Here is a 17859-nt window from a genome sequence, read left to right on the forward strand (position 1 = left end):
GCCTTGGTGGGCTTTCCAGGTGCGCACAGTCAAGGTGTGCGAGTGTGACTGGGGCCTTGCCAGCTCTGGGGCCCAGGGGTCTGGGGTTGGTAGTGTGGTGGTATGGGAGAGGATGGGGGCTCCGGTGGGGTGGTGCCTCTGCCTCTTGGGCCTTGCCTCACCAGGAAGGGCACCTGAGGCCACCTGTGTCTTCCTAGTCCCGCAGCGTGGACAAGCAGCATGCCGTCATCAACTACGACCAGGAAAGGGACGAACACTGGGTAAAGGACCTGGGCAGCCTGAACGGGGTGAGTGCGCCCAGCCCCTCTGTGCCGGCCCCACCCCTGTCCGTGACCCCGCCCTTTGTGCTGGCCCTGCCCCTCTGCATGTCCTTCCCTCCCGTGACGGCCCCCGACCCTCCATACCCCCTTTCTCTGTGCCAGCCCCGCCCCTCTCCGTGCCCCGCCTCTGTGCCAGCCCCGCCCTTCTCCATGCCCCTCCATCTGTTCCGGCCCCACCCATCTCCGTGCCCCTCCCTCCTGTGCCAGCCCCGCCCATCTCCATGCGCCTCCCTCTGTGCAGGCCCTGCCCCTCTCCATGCCCCTTCCCGGTGCCTACCCGGCCCCTCCATATCCCCTCCACCTGTATGGGTGTCCTCTTTTTTTTCTGTATTTGGTGGACAGCAGCCTGCTCTGCAACACTGTTCCAATAAGAAAGAAAAACCACCAGCCTCGGTTCCCTTGTGCCAGAGCCAAGGAGGGCTCTTCCCCTGCCCTCTCCAGCCTGTGCAGTCTGCTCCCCTATCCTGAGCTGGGGGTCCCACTGCAGCCTCAGGCTGGCCCTGCCTCCACCTGGGAGCGCTCCCCAAGTGCTGGGCACCACCCACTGGCTCCCCTCTCAGGGTGTTCCCAACTGGGGTCTCACTCTCTGCCTGTGAGCCCCTCCTCCCTCAGCCTTCTTTCAGAGGAGGTGACCCTACCCAAATGGGGCTGCAGGAGGCGCAGACCTGCCCTCTGCCACGTGGGTGACACTGAGGCGCTGGCCCAGACTGCATGGGCTTCCAGAGGGTCCCAGGACTGCTGGCCTGGTTCCTGCTCCTGGACCCTGCAGGGACACGGTTCTCAGAGGCCTGTGATGTCCACAGAGCTGGGCCAACTCCTGCCTGCCCGTGTGACACCAGGCTCAGCCAGGGACACAGGCTGGCAGGGCTGGTCTACAGAGACTCGCTGCTGTCCGCACGCCAGGCCTGGTAGCCTCTGCTGCTTGCTCAGAGCCCAGGACGCTGTGTCCAAAACCAAGTTTGTATCTCGAGCCCGCGCCCAGGCTCTGCTCCATGTTTCTAGTCACGTTTGCTGCCCTCCCATCTGCGCACAGGCAGCCCCCCAGGCCTGGGCCGCCTCCCTGGGGAGCCATCCTCCTTCTGGTCCCCTCAGTCCCTCCTCATGTTCCTTGTTTCTTCTACCAGACTCTGGGCACAATTGCCATGCCTGGGACACAGCTGTCTTCCCTCTGTCACCCTGGCCTGCCCCAGAAGCCCTCAGAGTGCACTGGGGTCTTTCCTTCATCCGACCACAGCATGGTGGCCGGTGGCCGGCTGACTAGAAGCCCCTGATGAAGGGAAGAGGGTTTCCAGGGACTGGCGCTTCCCCTGCGAGCAGGCAGCCTGCATGGAGGCGTTGTCAGACAGCCTCACACAGCCTGACCCGCCTTGCAATGGGGCCACACTGTGGACATGCCTCGGCCACTCCAGGGGGAATTGTGAGGTCGGGCAGGGGGGAGCTGGGGCCAGCATGAGGCATTGTGTGGAGGAGAATGGGTCCGTTTCACAAAGACGCCCAAGGGTTTTGTGCTTGAAGGGCTGTGTCAGGGGCCCTGGGCGCTGGGCGAGCCCTGGTGCCTCAGCTCCCCTCGGCCAGTCCTTCAAGGCTGTCTGTCTTCTGGTCCCTTCCCGGCTAGGGGCTGGGCACACACGTGCTGGAGGGACAGTGCCGGGCCCAGAGCACAGAAGGAGAGCCCGGGTTGTCCGTTTGCTGGGGACCCCAGAGTTGTGCCTCACCTGCCATCGGCTCAGTTCCGCCCTGTTTTCTCCGCAGACATTTGTGAATGACGTGCGCATCCCGGATCAGAAGTACGTCACGCTGAAGCTCAACGATGTCATCCGATTCGGCTATGATATCCTTTCCCAGCAGCTCACCCTGCCTGGGGCCTCTCGCTTGGTCCCCCAGCCCCAGTCCTACTATCCCAGAAGCAGGTGGTGGCCTTGGAGGTCGCAGCTAGGGCCACAGAGGTCAGAGGGCTGTGAGGGTGAACCCCAGGCTGGGCTCCAGCCTGAACCCCAGCCCCTGCCACCTGCCCCTCTAATCTGAGGTCCCAGCCACTGGCACCTACTGTCCGCCTGGCCTGAGCTCTCACAGGGCCTGAGGAACGGGTGACCTCTCTCTGGGACCCGGAGTCCCCACGTGACCCAGGGGCTGCCCAGATCATGGGTGGGTGGGGGCTGTGCCTCTGCCCTGGACTCCAGGGCGCACAGCAGGAGTGCATCCTCTCCTCCTCCCACCTTGGCCCCATTCCCATTGGCACACCCACCCATGGGCCCTCCCCACTCCTGGAACCTTGGGAGGCCAGGGGCTGAGGGGTGGTCTGAGAGGGGAGCTGGGAGCTGGATGTGCCATGGCCTCCAGGGCCCCCCTGGCTCCTGGGCACGTCACCCGTGGTGCTTTGGGCTGTGAGCTGAGGGGTGGAGAGTGTGCCCGTGGCCTGAGGGCATGTGCATGCTGTGACCTGGAGCGGCCCCTGTCCTGCCCCTCTGAGTGGGCGCAGCACGGGCTGCAGGCCGCTTCTGCAGTGTAGACACTTGCTGGGTGCCCAGAGGCCCAGGCCTACACGGGGCAGGTGGTAGTGTGGGTGTGGGAGATCGTGCTTGCAGGTGTCCACACTGGGGTGGGCAGCACAGACGCCTCGCGTGCCCCTCCTTGATCTGCCTCCCTGGGAGTGGCCCTTTCATCTCTTTGGCTGAGGACACCTGCACTGCGTGGCCCGAGGCCGCTGTCTGAGGCCCTGCCCGGCTCTTCCTGCTCCCTGTTCTCCTTAACGCGCTGCCACATTCCAACATGTACGTGCTGGAGCGCGTGCAGCACCGTGTCCCCGAGGAGGCGCTCAGGGTCAGTGCTGACCCCCGGGCCCCGCATCCCCGCAGCCCTCTGCTTCCCACTGGCCGGCCCACCCTGGCCCACACTCCAGGCCTCTCGGCTGCCTGGGTGGCTGTGGCTGCGCTGCTGTGAGTCAGCCCGGCCCAGCCTGCTCTGCCGGACGGCCCAGTCTGGCAGGTGGGGAGGTAGTCATTCCCCCCCGAGGCTGATGCACCCACAGATGGTGGGCGTGGCAGCGGCCCCAGCAGAGGCTGCTGTGCTCAGCAAGAGGGGTGGCTGAGAAGACCCACCTGACATCTTGGGTACTGGGGAGGACCCTGGTCAGGCCCCCTGGGTGGGGGTGGCCAAGAACAGGCAGGACGGGGTGTCTGCAGGCTGGCGGCAGCAACCTTGTGGGAGGTCCTCAGTGATCGGGGCCCCTGGGTACCCTTCCTCCTTGAGGGCACAAAGGTCCCGGGTGGGGCATCTCCCCTTGCTCGTTTGGAGGAGTCATGGAACACAGACTCAGGGACCCTACCCACAGCTTTACCCGGGAGCCCCATGTGAGATGGGCAGGCCTTAGCCCCATCTTACAAATGAACCTCGGGTGGCACAGGGAACATGAGTGGCCTTCCAAGAGTCACACGCCAGTGAGGGCAAGGCCAGGTTGAGCCTGACTCTGATGACTGCAGAGCTCGGCCAGTTCGGGCCCACAGCTGCTGCTGTATCTGGCACACATGCACACACGCATGTACACGAAAGCCCACACGTGCACACATACATACATGCACGAGTGCACACATGCATATGGGCACTCTGCTCAGACAGGCCACCGCTCCCCACCCGCCAGCTCCTGACCCCTTCTTCCCCGTGGGGGCTGGGGTGACCGTCTCCCCCAGATGCTTGCTGCCCACTCCTCACCCCCCAAACAAGCACAGCTCCCTCCCAGAGGCTTCGTGGTCCTGAGGAAGCCCCCAGGCTTGGGCGTGGACCCCCACCTTAGCTGCTGACCTGGGCAGGTGTCCGGCTGTCTGCTCTGCGGGGGTCCTGAGGAGTCAGCGCCGGGCCCACTCTTGATGGAGAAGAGAGGCGGTGGCCCTGGGTGGGGATGTCTTCCTGAGGTGTCGCCCCTGCCCCCTGCCCTGTGCCCACAGCACGAGAAGTACACCAGCCAACTGCAGGTGAGCGTCAGGGGCCCAGTACCCAAGCGGGGTGAGGCGCAGCCAGAGCACACGCCGTACTGCGAGGCCTCGACCCCCAGGCCGGAGCGGGGTGACCGGAGACCAGGAGCAGGTGGGACGGCATGCCAGCTGGGCATGCAGGCCTGCACCCCACCCCCACCCCCGGGGCCCACACCCCTTGCCCCACTTCTCAGGGCCTCCTGGGCTCACGCCCCCAACAGCCGCCAGAGCACAAACCTGCTCTTGTGTGAGCTCAGACACCTGTGCACGTCTGCACCTCCTCACCCCTGTAGACATGCTCACTTATGCCCCCCTGCACCCCTGTAGATGCTCCCCCACATGCACACCTGTGCCCCTGCACTCCCTGTGATCCAGTTGGACTTTGGGCACTCAGCCCCCAGGGTCACCCGTTTGTGGCCAGAAATATTTACAGAGCCTTGGAGGGGGGCCGAGGCTCAGCTTGGGTGTGGGCTCACTGCTGGCCTCCTGCCTCTCAGTTGGGCAGGCTCTGGGGCAAAGGGCCAGGAGCAGGGCTGGAGGGACTGCCTACCCCAGGTTGGGGGCACTGAGGACAGTGCCACCCCAGGGAACAGCCAACCTGCAGGGAGGCCCAGGCAGGGACAGGGGGAGGTGGAGGGTGAGTGTCCACGGGACTCTCTGCACTTGTCAGCCCCCCATCGATGCAGAAATGGGGCTCAGAGTGCTTAGTGGCTGACCAGAGTCCTGGGTTGCTGTAGGTTGGAGCTGGCAGGTGATGCCAGGCTCCCTCCAGAGCCCAGCGTCCCCTCCAGTTCCAGGTTTCCCCTCCTGTCTGTGTTGGGGCCATGGCGACCCAGGGTCAAACTCTCTCTCCCCCTGCAGAGGCAGCGACCTACCGCACGCCCCTGTACGGGCAGCCCTCCTGGTGGGGTGAGGATGATGGTGGCACCTCACCCGAGGACCGGCGCCAGGAGGAGCCCTACCCAGGTAGGTCCTGGGGGCCTGCCCGTGAGACCCCCAAACTCCCCGAGGGTAGCCTGGCAGTGTCAGCTCATGGGGAGACGGAGCCAGCGGTCCCCGCAGAGGTGGGTGGGGTGAGGGTGCCGCCCTGTGGCAGCCTGAGGACGTCTCCCCCCACCAGAGCGGCCCAAGGAGCTAACGCAGCAGGATGGGGAGCTCACTGGGACGTTGGCCGGCTTCCGGTCCACCACGGAGCCTCAGGGCTACTCGTTCCGGCGGGAGCCCAGCTACTTCGAGATCCCCACGAAGGAGGCCCCGCAGCCACCAAGGCCCCCCGAGGTGCCGGTGCACGAAGCACCCACCAAGGACGTGGAGCCCGGCGGGGGCGGGGTGGCCCCCGTGGTGCAGAGCCACGCGTCCTTCACCATCGAGTTTGACGACTGCAGCCCGGGCAAGGTGAAGATCAAGGACCACGTCACCAAGTTCTCCCTGCGCCAGCGGCGGCCCCAGGGCAAGGAGGCCACGCCTGTCGAGGTGGTCTCTGCCGAGACCAAGGTGGCCGACTGGCTGGTGCAGAACGACCCCAGCCTGCTGCGCCGGGCCGGCCCCGGAGACGACCGCCACAGCACCAAGAGCGACCTGCCTGTCCACACCCGCACCCTGAAGGGTGAGTGCCTGGCTGGTTGGCCCCCTGGGCGGCCTGTGACCACACATCTGCCCAGGTCTGCCCGCTTGCCTCGCCCGTGGGAGGCCATAATCATCTTGATTGATTTCTGTTTTTCTCTTAATTGCCTGAGAATCGCCTGCCCAGTTGGGACAGTCCAGTGTGTTCTCGTGGCTCATCTCGACCTCGTGTGCTGGGTTCCATGTGGTGTGGGGTGCTGTGTCCCCAACCACGTGTGACAGCTGTGGTTGTGTGTGTCATCCCCCTCGGGCACGGGGTGAGGAGGCCCCCCAGCATCGCTCTGTTTCCTTTCCCTTGGCCTTATGAGTTGGGGTCCCTCCTGCCCCCAGGCCACAAGCACGAGGATGGCACACAGAGCGATTCGGAGGACCCCGCGGCCAAGGCAGCCGCAGAGAGCACCGGGGAGCAGGTGCGGCTGCAGAGGCAGATCAAGCGGGATCCCCAGGAGCTGTTGCACAACCAGCAGGCCTTCGTCATCGAGTTCTTTGATGAGGACACACCCCGCAAGAAACGCTCCCAGTCCTTCACGCATGCCCCGCCCGGGGACCCCAAGGCCGACAAGCGCCGAGGCCCTGGGCCCCCCGACAGGGACCGCACGGGGGCACCAGCCCCAGCCCGGGGGGCGGGCGGCAGCTCAGGGCCTCAGCGAGCCGGCTCGCTCAAGCGGGAGAAGACGGAGGAGCGGCTGGGCAGTCCCTCGCCCGCCACCCGGGCCCCTGCTCGCCCCTTCGGCAGCGTGGGGCGCCGCTCCCGCCTGGCCCAGGACTTCATGGCCCAGTGCCTGCGGGACAGCTCCCCGGCCACCCGGCCTGCCCCCGAGAAGGCACCCCCAGCACTGCCCACCCCCCTGACGCCCCGTGGGGCCAGCCCGGTGGCCCCCTCGACCCCGCCTCCACCGCCTGCTGACCCCCAGCTGAGCAAAACGCGCAAGCAGGAGGAGGATGACAGTCTCAGTGATGCAGGGACGTACACCATCGAGACGGAGACGCAGGACCAGGAGGTGGAGGAGGCCCGCAAGATGATCGACCAGGTGCCGTGGGGGTGGGGTCCGCCTCGGGCGTGGGCTGCCCACTCTGGCCCTACCTCTTGCTTTCCCAGGGCTGGGGCTGTTTTCCCACCCAATGCATGAACTGGACAGCCAGGCTGCATGTCCCAGCCACTGGCCACTCTGGCCAACCAGGGCCCCTGTTTTCCCAGTGTCTGGGGATGGAGCCTGTGTTTGAGTGGAGGGAGGGGTCTGGGCGCTCTGACCTCTGGTGCCTTACCATCCCTTCCGGTAGGTCTTCGGGGTACTTGAGTCCCCTGAACTCTCCAGGGTGTCCTCGGCCACCTTCCGTCCAGTCATCAGAGGGGACAGAGACGAGTCTGGTGATGGAGTGGTCCAGCGGATGGCCCTGCTGCAGGAGTTTGCGTCCCGGCCAGTGGGCGTGGTCCCCCAGGGGGAGCTCCAGGTGGGCAAGACGGAGCCCGGACACCGCCCTGTGGATGGGCCGGGCAGGGGAAGGACAGCGTCGGGCTGGGGCCCCGGTCATCGGGTCCTCTGTGCATGGAAGGCTCTGGTCCTGCCTGGAGGCGGACTCCAGATGAGGCTGGGCTGGACCTTTTCCTAAGGCGCATGTCCTCTGCCAGGCCCCGAGTTGGCTCGGGGGCCTGGGTGTGTGCTGCCCACAGGCGGGGCTGGGCTGAGTCCGACGGGCCAGGCAGAGCCGCAGGGACTGACCTCTGAGCTGCTGAACCAGGCTCATTTGGGGTCCCACAAGCCCAGCAAGGCAACAGCAGGCCTGCTCGCTGTTTCTGCAGGGGGCGCCTATTGCAGGCCTGGGGCTGGCAAGCATGGATTCAGGCGTTGGGGTGGGCTGCCTTTCATGCTCCCTCCTGCCCCTGGCACCTCCACGAGGGGCCTGTGTCACAGATGCATTTTGCTGTTTTCTCTGCAGGGCCTCCCATTGCCAGGCTCCCCCGGGGGTCAGAAGTGGGTGTCCCGCTGGGCCAGCCTGGCTGACAGCTATTCGGACCCAGGCCTGGCAGGTAAGCGACTCCAGTGCTGGATGGGGAGTGGCTAGGGTGGCCTAAGGCCAACGACTGGGGTTGCTGGTGGAGCACACACCAGCCATGCCTGTAGGAGGGCCTGCAGGCCAGCGACCACTCTAACCGGGCTACCCTTGTCTTCACAGACGACGGCCCTGGGCGCAGAGCTGGGGAGCTCGAGGGGGCCCTTCCTGTGCGCCAGCGGCGACTACTCCCACAGCTGCCCAGCGACAGGGCGGACAGCCCCGCTGGCCCCGAGGCTGCCAGGAAGAGTGGGCCTGGGCCGCCAGAGCCAGGCAGTGAACAGGCCAGCCGCCTCTTGGGCCAGGAGGACCTGGAACCCGACAGCCTCAGTGATGCCAGTGGGTCAGACGGGGGACGAGGCCCTGAGCCGGGCGGAGGTCTGCAGGAGGAGAGACGCAGGAGCCCACAGGAGGGACTGGCATGGACGAGGGGCCGGCGCTCGCCGAGGGCCCCCGGGGAGCTGGCCCCCACCTCTTTCTTCATCGGGGACCAAAACGGAGAGGCCACTTTCCCCAGGAAACCATCTGTGGCTCCAGGGGAGGTCGAGGGCCCGGGACAGGCAGCCCAGCCCAGTCTCCCAGCGAGGGATGGTGTCTACGTGAGCTCCAGCGGGAGAATGGTCATCCAGCTGCGGCCAGGGCGGTCCCCAGAGCCCGAGGGCCCCGCCCCAGCCCCACCCAAGGAGGCTCTGGCCTTCATCCGGCAAGAGAGCTTCACCAAGGAGCCAGCCAGTGGCCCCCCAGCACCTGGTCAACTCCCGCACATCTCTAGCCACCCCCTCCTGCAGGACCTGGCCGCAGCCCGGGCCTCACGCATGGACCTCCACTCCCAGGACACCCACCTGATCTTGAAGGAGACAGAGACAGCCCTGGCAGCCCTGGAGGCCCGCCTGCTCTCCAAGTCCACAGAAGAGGCGGAGGGTGAGGTTGGCAGTGCCCCTGGGCCACCGGAGGACTCCCTGTCTGGGGACTCCGACGTGGACACGGCTAGTACCGTCAGCCTGCTCAGTGGCAAGAACGGGCCCAGCCCGACCAGCCCCCAGCCCACGGGGCTGCAGAAGGAGAAGCCACCATCCCCGCCAGCAGCACAAGACCCAGGGAGCAGCGCCCGGGAGCGACTCTCAGAGAAGCAGCGCCACCCATCAGGCCCGACGGATGTGGGCCGCGGAGAGCCAGCACGGCGCCTGGCCGTGCGGCGTGGCTGCGGGCCCCGGGGGTCCTTGGACTGGCCTGATGAAGAACGAGGCTCTGGTCTCACCCACCCACCCAGCTCAGACACGGTCACCTCTGACCACGAGACCCCTGCAGCCACTGGGGCAGGTCGGCCGGGGCCTCGCCGAAAACCCACAGCGCCGCCGCCGTCCCCGGCTGCCCGGGATGAGCAGAGCCGCCCCTCAGCCGGCGCTCAGAAGGTGCAGCAAGCACTGACCCGCTCCAACAGCCTGTCCACCCCTCGGCCCACGCGTGCCTCCCGGCTGAGACGGGCCCGGCTGGGGGATGCCTCGGACACTGAGGCCACGGATGGTGAACGGGGACCCCTGGTCAACCCCGAGCCAGCGGGGCGGCCGGCCGCTGATCAGGCCAAGAAGCTGTCGCGCCTGGACATCCTGGCCATGCCCCGGAAGCGGGCCGGCTCCTTCACGGGGCCCAGCGACTCAGAGGCAGCTGCCACCCGCACTGGCTTCTCCGGCCGCAGCGTCGAGTTGTACTGTGCCGGCCGCAAGCCCACCATGGCCGAGGCCCGAGCTGCCGCCAGAAAGGCCGCTGCCACTGCCACGGCTGCCCGCCAGCCCTTCAGCAGGGCCCGCCCGGGCAGTGCCCGGTACTCCTCACCCAGTGAGTGTTGGGAGCGGGCGGGTAGCCCTGAGCCTCCTCAGCCCGGGCAGTGGGGTCTGCAGCTTCCTGTGTGGCAGCCCAGTGCCGGGCTGCAGGGCCTCCAGCATCCACAGCCCCCAGGCTGTCCTGGCGTGAGGGCCTCCACCATGTCCAGGGTGGATCGGCTGCTCCCGTCTCCTAGCTGGGCCTGCCTGCTCTTCCCTGGAGATCCAGACACCAGCTGGGAGCCCGATGGCTTGTGAGGCACATGTGCAGGCCCCAGCTGTCCACTCTTAGGCTGGGTGCCTGGGGAGGGCCATCCACCCCAGGCTGCTGGAGTTGTGCAGCTCCATCAGGGACCCTCTGTGAGCCCAGATCTGTGGCCAGAAGAGGGCTATGTCAGTGTCTCCCACCCCTCTGCGAGCAGAGGCCCCGTGGAACCTGCGATCCATGCGTATCGCAAGGAAGGAGCCGTGGCCACCAGCGTTGGTGTCCTGCCTAGGGGGGCTGGATGTCCACATCCACTCAGGCAGCCTCGCCCTGCTGGGGAGCCACCTGTCCTCTGAGTGAATTTGGCCCAGCTCCTTGCTGCTGCTTCTGCCACTCACCTGACACCCCCGCGGGGCCCCTCCCTGCCCACTGGGTCTGCTGGGGGCAAGGACTGTGGAGGGACAGGCTCACTGGAGGATGGGATGGAGCGGGACAGCATGGCTGCGGGCTGAGGACCACACTTGCTTGGCAGGAACCTGCTGCCCGCCTGTCCCTCCTCATTTGCAGCCGCCCCAGGAGCTCAGAGCAGGGAGGGCGAGGAGTCAGGTCGGAGAAGGCCAGGCAGGTGCAGGGAGAGGTCGTGAGGGCCGAGCTCAGGCTCCAACCACAGGCCGTGCTCGGCCACTCATACGGTCTGGCCCAGGGCCAGGGTCGACCCACATGGTGGGGGTTTACCCCTATTCGGGGTGTCTCAGGACACCACTTCCCTGCCACCAAGGGCGCTGGTTCCCATCTGATGCACATGGCCCCCGCCCACTGGCCCACCAACCACAGCTCTGGGCTACTCCCCAAGGGGCTATGGAAATGCCGGGCTGCGTGTCCCTACATGTGCCTCTTGGCTGGTGGTGGCCTTCTGGTCCCCGGAGCTCAGCAGCTGCTGGCACTTCAGCTGAAGGGCTTCTGGGTGCAGGGGCGCCAGCTGCAGTGTGGCTTGTCCTGCAGCGCTGGGCCTTTGGGGGACCCTGGGGCTGCCCCAGGGTGCTGAATGCTACTGTGGTCTATTCTTGCTTCCGCAAATGATCCGTTCACTGCAGGTACACGTCGCCGGCAGCAGGGCTCGGACTGCACATCCACCTCCGAGGAAGAGTATGGCTCCCACCACGGCTCCCCCAAGCACACACATTCCCAGGCCTCTACAGCCACGCAGACCCCACGGGCTGGCGGCTCTGGACGGCCCCGGCCCCGGGCCCCTGGCCTCCGGGACACAGATGATGAGGAAGAAGAGCCTGACCCCTATGGTTTCATTGTGCAGACAGCCGAGATTGCTGAGATTGCCAGGTGAGTGGCGCCAGTTGACAGCACAAGCCGTTGATCCTCTGGGTGCCTGCCCCTGGAGCCGAGAGCCCCTGAGGGCAGGAACTTGGCTGGGGCTCTCTTCCTAAATAGGCTTGGAAAATGTTTATCAGATGGATGGATGGTTGGATGGATAGATGGATGATGGATGGTTGGGTGGATGATGATTGGATGGTTGGAGAGTTCGATGGTGGGATAGATGATGGATGGGTGGATAGATGATAGGAAGGATGGAAGATGGGTAGATGGATGCTTGGGAGCATGGATGATGGAAAGAGGAAGAGTGAGTGAATGGATGATGGATGGATGGTTGGATGGATGGGTGGCTGGGAGGATGGATGGACAGATGATAGGTGGATGAATGGGTGGGTAGATGGATGGAGAATGGATGAATGGATGGGTAGATAGGTGGATGGGTGGCTGCGAGGATGGACAGGTGGATGGATGGACAGATGATGGATGAATGGACAGATGACGGGTGGATGAATGGGTGGATGGATGGAGAATGGATGAATGGATGGGTAGATAGGTGGATGGGTGGCTGCGAGGATGGACAGGTGGATGGATGGGCAGATGATGGATGAATGGACAGATGGTGGGTGGATGAATGGGTGGGTGGATGGATGGAGAATGGATGAATGGATGGGTAGATAGGTGGATGGGTGGATGGTGGATGGATGGGTAGATGGATGGAAGGGTGGATAAATGGATGAATGCAGATCTGCCTGAGGGTGAATGAGGGTGGGGGACCTCTGGTACAAGGAAGGCCTCCACCAAAATTTTTAAAGGTGAACTCTCTCCTGTGGTCATTCAGTGGAAGAGTCACCTCCGGGCCAGGTGTAGGGGAGGATGGTGCAGAGAAGTGGGCAGGAGGAGTCCTGGGGCTGGGTGGATGGCAAGTGTTTGGTGTTGAGGATGCTGAGCTTGAGCCCATGAGGCACCTGGAAGGAGGTGACCAGAGGCAGTGGCTCCTAGGAGAGTGGCCCATGTGGGGGATGGAGACATGGGTATCGTCAGCATGAAGACGGCGACTGAGGTGGTAGAGCACATGAGCTTGTGCAGAGGACGTGGATGGCGCGAAGGGAAGGAGGCCTGGGACCGAGCCCTCAGGACGCCTGAGGAGGGGTTGGAGGGCAGTCACCTGTGAGAACGGTGGCGAGGAGGGGCTGAGGAGCCAGCCGAGAAGGCAAGGGTGGGGTTCTGGAAGGAGATATGCACTTGGGTGAGAGAAATGAAGGTGGTGGAGGTGGGGAGAGAGGAAGTGGGGAGTGGAGGCCCCTCTGGGCTTCCTGAGGTCCCTGCTTTCAACCTGGGCGGGCTTGAGCCCACCAACCTGCTGAGCGCAGGAGCAGAGAGAGGACCGAGGGGGCTGGGTGGGCACTGAGGCAGGGGCACATGTCGGTTGGGTATCACCGGGAGTTTGAGGGACGTTCTTCTGTGTTTGCGACGTAGGGAGGGTGGGACCAAGTTGGGGACCCCCATCTTGAGGGGGCTGAGGGCAGCGCTGGTGGGGGCAGAGCTCGGGTGGCTGTGCCAGACAGAGGCTGGAGGTGCCGCTGGGAGTGGGTGCGCCTTGAGGGACAGCTGGGAGGCACCTGGGTGGAGCTGGGACAGCTGAGGGCAGAGACCTGGTCCTCGGTGGGCCCCCGGCTCCCCCGTTGGTTGGGTGACTACAGGCATTGAAGTGCCAAGGAAACCTGAGGGTGAGGGGACCAGGCTGGTACTGGGGGCTCAGCCTTCCTTGGCCTCTCTGCCCTGTGGGGAGGTCCTCAGCCTCTCTGGGTCTGCCTGCCACACCGTCTGGCCTATTCTGACCCTTGTCTGTGACCCCGCCCTCTCCCCTGCCTCAGTTTCCCTGCCTGCAGAGTGGAGCTTGTGTGGCCCATGGCTTCTATGGCAGCCCCAATGCCCAGCCCTGGTGGCCAGAGGAGGAGGTGGTGTGGCCTGCCTGGGAGGCTGTGGGTATCTCCGCACAGCCCTCTGCCTGGGCCCTGCCCCCAGCCCCACCCCCACCACCCCACCTTGGGGCATCAGGCACTTGAGCCTCTTGGTGGGGCCTCGTCAGTTCCGGCATTGCCAGTGACCAGCTGGGAGCAGTTTGGGCCAGGTTGGAGGCTGCATACGCCAGTCCCTGCCCCTCACCCAGCAGCTGCCTCCTGGGAGGGATTCCCGCCCCGACCTGGGAGGGAGCATCTGCCTGGGGAGGGGAACGCTGAGTCCTCTCTGGCTCCCCTCCCCAGCCTCCCCCGTGCTGGCGCTGAGCCAGGAGCACTCACAGGCTCTCCCTTCTTTCCTGCTGGCTGCAGGCTGAGCCAGACACTGGTGAAGGACGTGGCCATCCTGGCCCGGGAGATCCACGATGTGGCTGGGGACGGCGACTCGCTGGGCTCACCGGGGTCCGCCCGCAGCCCCTCCCTCAACAACGTACCCAGTACCCCCGCCTCCACCATCTCTGCCCGAGAGGAGGTGAGCCCGGCCCCCGCCCTGCCGAGGTGGCCCCCTGCGCTCCTCAGCAGAGACCGGTCACAGCCACAAGCCCTCACTGAGGCCCCTCGGTGCTTAGCTCCCCAGACGGACACCCCGAGAACTCGGGCGCAGGACCTGCCTCCATCAGGTCCAGGTACCCTGAGCAGAGGGGGCTTGGGGTCTGCACTGGCCACCTGCTGTCACAGCAGGGGAGGTGCAGCTCTCCACCTCCTGGGGGATGCCCCCACCAGGTGGGCCAACGCCGCCCCCTCCCTGTCTCCACAGTTGGTGCAGCGCATCCCTGAGGCCAGCCTCAACTTCCAGAAGGTGCCGCCTGGCTCCCTGAACTCCCGGGACTTGGACCAGAACATGAATGACCGTCGTGAGGACTCCCTGGCCACCAAGACGCGGCCTCGGAACCGCGAGGAGGCAGGCACCCCACCCACCGCTCTGAGAGCGGGCCCGGCCGTGAGCACACGGGGCCCCCTGGGCCGAGTCAGGGCTGCCGGGGGAGCGGGGTCTCCGTGCTGATGCCTGCCTCCTTGCAGGTGATCTTTGATAACCTGATGCTGAACCCCGTGTCCCAGCTGTCTCAGGCCATCCGTGAGAACACGGAGCACCTCGCCGAGAAGATGAAGTGAGTCGGGCACCTGCATGTCCTGCAGCCCGTGGGAGCCCCTGGGTGCCAAGGAGCACCCACCGCTCAGTGGACACCCCGCCAGACTCCCCTCAGACAGAGACATGAACACGTGTGTGCGAGCTGAGACTGTACCGTGGCTGATGTCCTCCGAGGGCACCCGGGCAGATGTGCACACACAGGCTTACACGGCTCCTGGCAGCCGGACCCTGAGCCTGGCAGAGCCCCCTCCGTCCCATTCCTCCCCTATCGGGCACAGGGACAGGGACTCTGGTACCGGCCAGCCCAGTCCTGCTCCTGGCCTGTTTCCCTTTGCGCGCAGGAGGGGGTGGCACGAGCTTCCCTGGGGCAGGCGGAGAGGGCTGGGTGCCATGCCCAGGTTCCATCGTCACCGTCATCTGCCTGCTGCCGCCCACCCCCCCTTGGCGGGCAGGATCCTCTTTCAGAACACGGGGCGTGCGTGGGAGGAGCTGGAAGCCAGGATCAACGCCGAGAACGAGGTGCCCATCCTGAAGACATCCAACAAGGTGAGGGCCGGGGGGCTGGGACACAGGGACCGGGATGAGATGGGACAGGAGGCCCCTGCCGGTCCCCGGGTCCTGCCCACTCAGCCTGCCTGGCTACAGGGAGGGAGTTGGGGGTCTGGCCCAAGCCTGGGACCCTGACTCCTGCCCCTCGAGCCCCCGGGGAGAGGTGACCCCCTTGGTGATCCTGCTTTATCTACCTCCTTCCTGCCCCGCTTCCAGGAGATCAGCTCCATCCTGAAGGAACTGAGGCGTGTGCAGAAGCAGCTGGAAGGTGGGTGTGGCCCGGGCTGTGGGTGCTGCACCGGGGCTGCCTGCATTGTTCAGGTGGAGGGGGAGCTGGTGGCGACCTTGGTGGGAGAGCTGACTCATACCCAGAGTTAACGGCCAGGAGACCCCTAGGTGGGCCTGGGAGGCCGTGCAGGACCCTCCAGCCAGCCTAACCCTCCCCGCCCCCATAGTCATCAACGCCATCGTGGACCCCAGCGGGAACCTGGACCTGCTGACGGCAAACAGGGGCTCTGCAGGCTCAGCCCAGCTCGGGAAAGGCCGGCCAGCTGCCCAGAGCCCATCGTCGCCCGCCTCGGCCCTGCCCCTGCCCCTGAGAAGCGTCCCGCCGCGGGCGAACTGCGGGGCCCCCGGCCTCTCGGACGCCACCTTCCTCCCCGACTTTCTCCCTGACGCGGAGCGGTTCCTGATCTAGGGGGCAGGCCGGCGGCCCCTTATCGCCCGTCTGTCCCTGCACCGGCCCCTCCTGGCTGCGGACAGCTCATCAGAGACCCCCACATGTGCCATAACCCCCTGGGCGGGCGCCTCCATGCCCAGGTCCCCCCCCCAGCTCCCAACCAGCACCCCAACCGGACTGTCCAGCCCCCGCGGCAGCCCTGCTGGCCTCCTGGCCCAGCTCCTGCTGTGGCCCCTGCCAAGGGCCAGCGTTGCAGGCGAGCGCCGCCTCCTCTCTGTCTCTGTTGTTCTCGTCTTTCGCTTTCAAGGAAAGAGTAGTTTGTGCCATGTGGCAGCCTCCCTGGCCCGGAAGGGCCCCCCCGACCCCCGGGGAGTGGCTGTTCTGCTGGGAGGCCCCATGAGCTTACCTGTCCTGTCCCCGTGTGCTGGACGGGGCAGGCAGAGGAAGAGGGGCTGGGCCGTGTGGTCATTCAGTGCCAAACGGAGCTGGGGGGCTCGTGACTCCCCCGGCTTGGGGAACAGGCAGGGAGCAAGCTGGGCAGGCCGCTTGCAGCCGCCCCAGAGTCCAGGACCTGGGACAGGGATGTGGCCTGTAGAGACGTTCAGGGCAGGACCCCCGCCGCTTTGAGCCTTTGGTGCCAACACAACTGCCAAACCCCGAATCGTGCGGGCTGCTGCGGGGCTGGCCACGCACACGCCAGACACACACACCCGTGCTCGCGGCCAGCCCAGCACATCTCCACGCATCAGGCACAGCCCTGCGAGCAGTGCGGGGCCTCTGTACCCGGCTTTGGGGGTTCTAGGCTGGGTGGGGTGAGCGCTAGACCAAAGTGGCCGGACACCAGGCTTCCAGAAGCTCCCTAGACACGCACCTTCTGCTGTGACCTCGCCCCTGGCCTCCCGGATGTTGTGGGCATTAATTGGGTGTCTGTACCCGGCTTGGGCCTTACAGGCCCCTTTGCTCCTGGTCCCGTGGGGGGCAGAGAGAGGCCCCAGGGACAGTCTTGTTTTCTCAGGATTCTTTCAGCTGGGAGCGTGCCGGGAGAGCCGAGTGCGGCCCCCTCCTGGGGGCTGATGTTTCTCGAGCCTCTAAGCCAAAGAGCCCGGTGGCTGTGGCCCGGGGGGTGGGGTGGGCCCACCTGGACCATCCTGGTGTGGGTGGGCTCTGCAGGACAGCACTGCCTGCTGGGGGACCCCAAGACAGCGTGTCCCTGTGTTTACATTGAGCTGACAAGGAGCCGAGCCCTTGGGTCCTGTGTCCCCACCCGGTGTTTACGTGTGTGTATGTGTGTGTGTGTGAGTGGCGGGGATCCCGCCCGGCCCCGCCCGCGAGCCTGCTGTGTCCGCACGGAGGAGGTGCTAGTCCAGGTCCGCCCCTGCATGCCGCACACTTGCCCGCAGCCTGCCCCCGGAAGCAGCCGTGGCCGTCCCTGTGTCCACGGCCTGCACCCACACCCCCTGGCGATCGCTGTACGGTTTTTTTTATTCACCAGTTCGTGTTCCTCCCCTCCAGTCTTTGACTTGGGATCGGTAACTTATTGTCTGGCTTCTCGGAGGCACCTCTGTGCGTTTGTCCTCAGGTGGTCTTATGGAGGTCTCAGAAAATGGTTATTTTATATGATTTGTCATGGAATTTGTTCTAATAAATCATTCTTCTATCACGTGGCAACATCCTGGCGTCGGTGTCCTTGGCCTCGTTTCTCTACTGGTGGGGTTTGGAGGGCGTGGGGATGCTTGGCCCGAGGGGTCTCCTTTTCTGGGTTGGAAAATCTGATTTGACCCCCGAGACCAGGGGACGCTGCAGTGCGGCATACTGCCACCAGGTGGCGGCCTAGGTGAGAAAGTGGAGCAGGGAACCTCCGAATGTTTGCGTCTCAAAGAGAAAAGCTGTTTTATTCAAGGAGGCTCACCCAGAGCGCTCTAACGTCCAGGCGGCAGCAGGAGGGCACAGCCCTGTGCCAAGACCCGGCTACTCCCATCCCGTCCCCCTTTTCATGGCCTCCAAAGGGTCTCTGACCTCACCCATCACGGGGGACTGCACACCACCGAGCACTCAGAGCCCTGTGCCTTCACACCCGGGCAGTCACGGCCCCACCTCCAGCTGCAGGGAGGACCCAGAGGGAGGGTGGACAAGTCCAGAGGGAGCAAGTGTCCAGCGCACTGGCACTCCACATGGCTGCCTGCCACCAGAGCCTGCTTGCTAGGTC

General features: G+C 65.5%; 1 protein-coding gene across 6 annotated transcripts in view; it reads left to right on the forward strand.

Annotated features, from left to right (window-relative positions):
• Positions 1 to 17321, forward strand: part of CEP170B (centrosomal protein 170B) — a 28585-nt gene extending 11264 nt beyond the window's left edge. For 3 of the 6 annotated variants that reach the window (XM_070594379.1, XM_070594383.1, XM_070594378.1), the window contains exons 3-19: positions 198 to 287; positions 2073 to 2151; positions 3082 to 3140; positions 4262 to 4400; positions 5150 to 5254; positions 5409 to 5894; positions 6242 to 6942; positions 7193 to 7363; positions 7850 to 7940; positions 8087 to 9799; positions 11083 to 11326; positions 13648 to 13807; positions 14093 to 14275; positions 14356 to 14444; positions 14878 to 14971; positions 15191 to 15242; positions 15430 to 17321. In XM_070594379.1, coding sequence (XP_070450480.1) covers positions 198 to 287; positions 2073 to 2151; positions 3082 to 3140; positions 4262 to 4400; positions 5150 to 5254; positions 5409 to 5894; positions 6242 to 6942; positions 7193 to 7363; positions 7850 to 7940; positions 8087 to 9799; positions 11083 to 11326; positions 13648 to 13807; positions 14093 to 14275; positions 14356 to 14444; positions 14878 to 14971; positions 15191 to 15242; positions 15430 to 15671 — 4698 coding nt within the window. In that variant the 3' untranslated portion in view covers positions 15672 to 17321. The remainder of the gene's footprint in view (positions 1 to 197; positions 288 to 2072; positions 2152 to 3081; positions 3141 to 4261; positions 4401 to 5149; positions 5255 to 5408; positions 5895 to 6241; positions 6943 to 7192; positions 7364 to 7849; positions 7941 to 8086; positions 9800 to 11082; positions 11327 to 13647; positions 13808 to 14092; positions 14276 to 14355; positions 14445 to 14877; positions 14972 to 15190; positions 15243 to 15429) is intronic. The other 3 variants (XM_070594382.1, XM_070594381.1, XM_070594380.1) reach the window with 1 other exon arrangement.
• The last annotated feature ends 538 nt before the right edge of the window (positions 17322 to 17859 follow it).

The sequence above is a fragment of the Equus przewalskii genome, chromosome 25 (assembly GCF_037783145.1).
Source record: "Equus przewalskii isolate Varuska chromosome 25, EquPr2, whole genome shotgun sequence".
Lineage (NCBI taxonomy): Eukaryota > Metazoa > Chordata > Mammalia > Perissodactyla > Equidae > Equus > Equus przewalskii.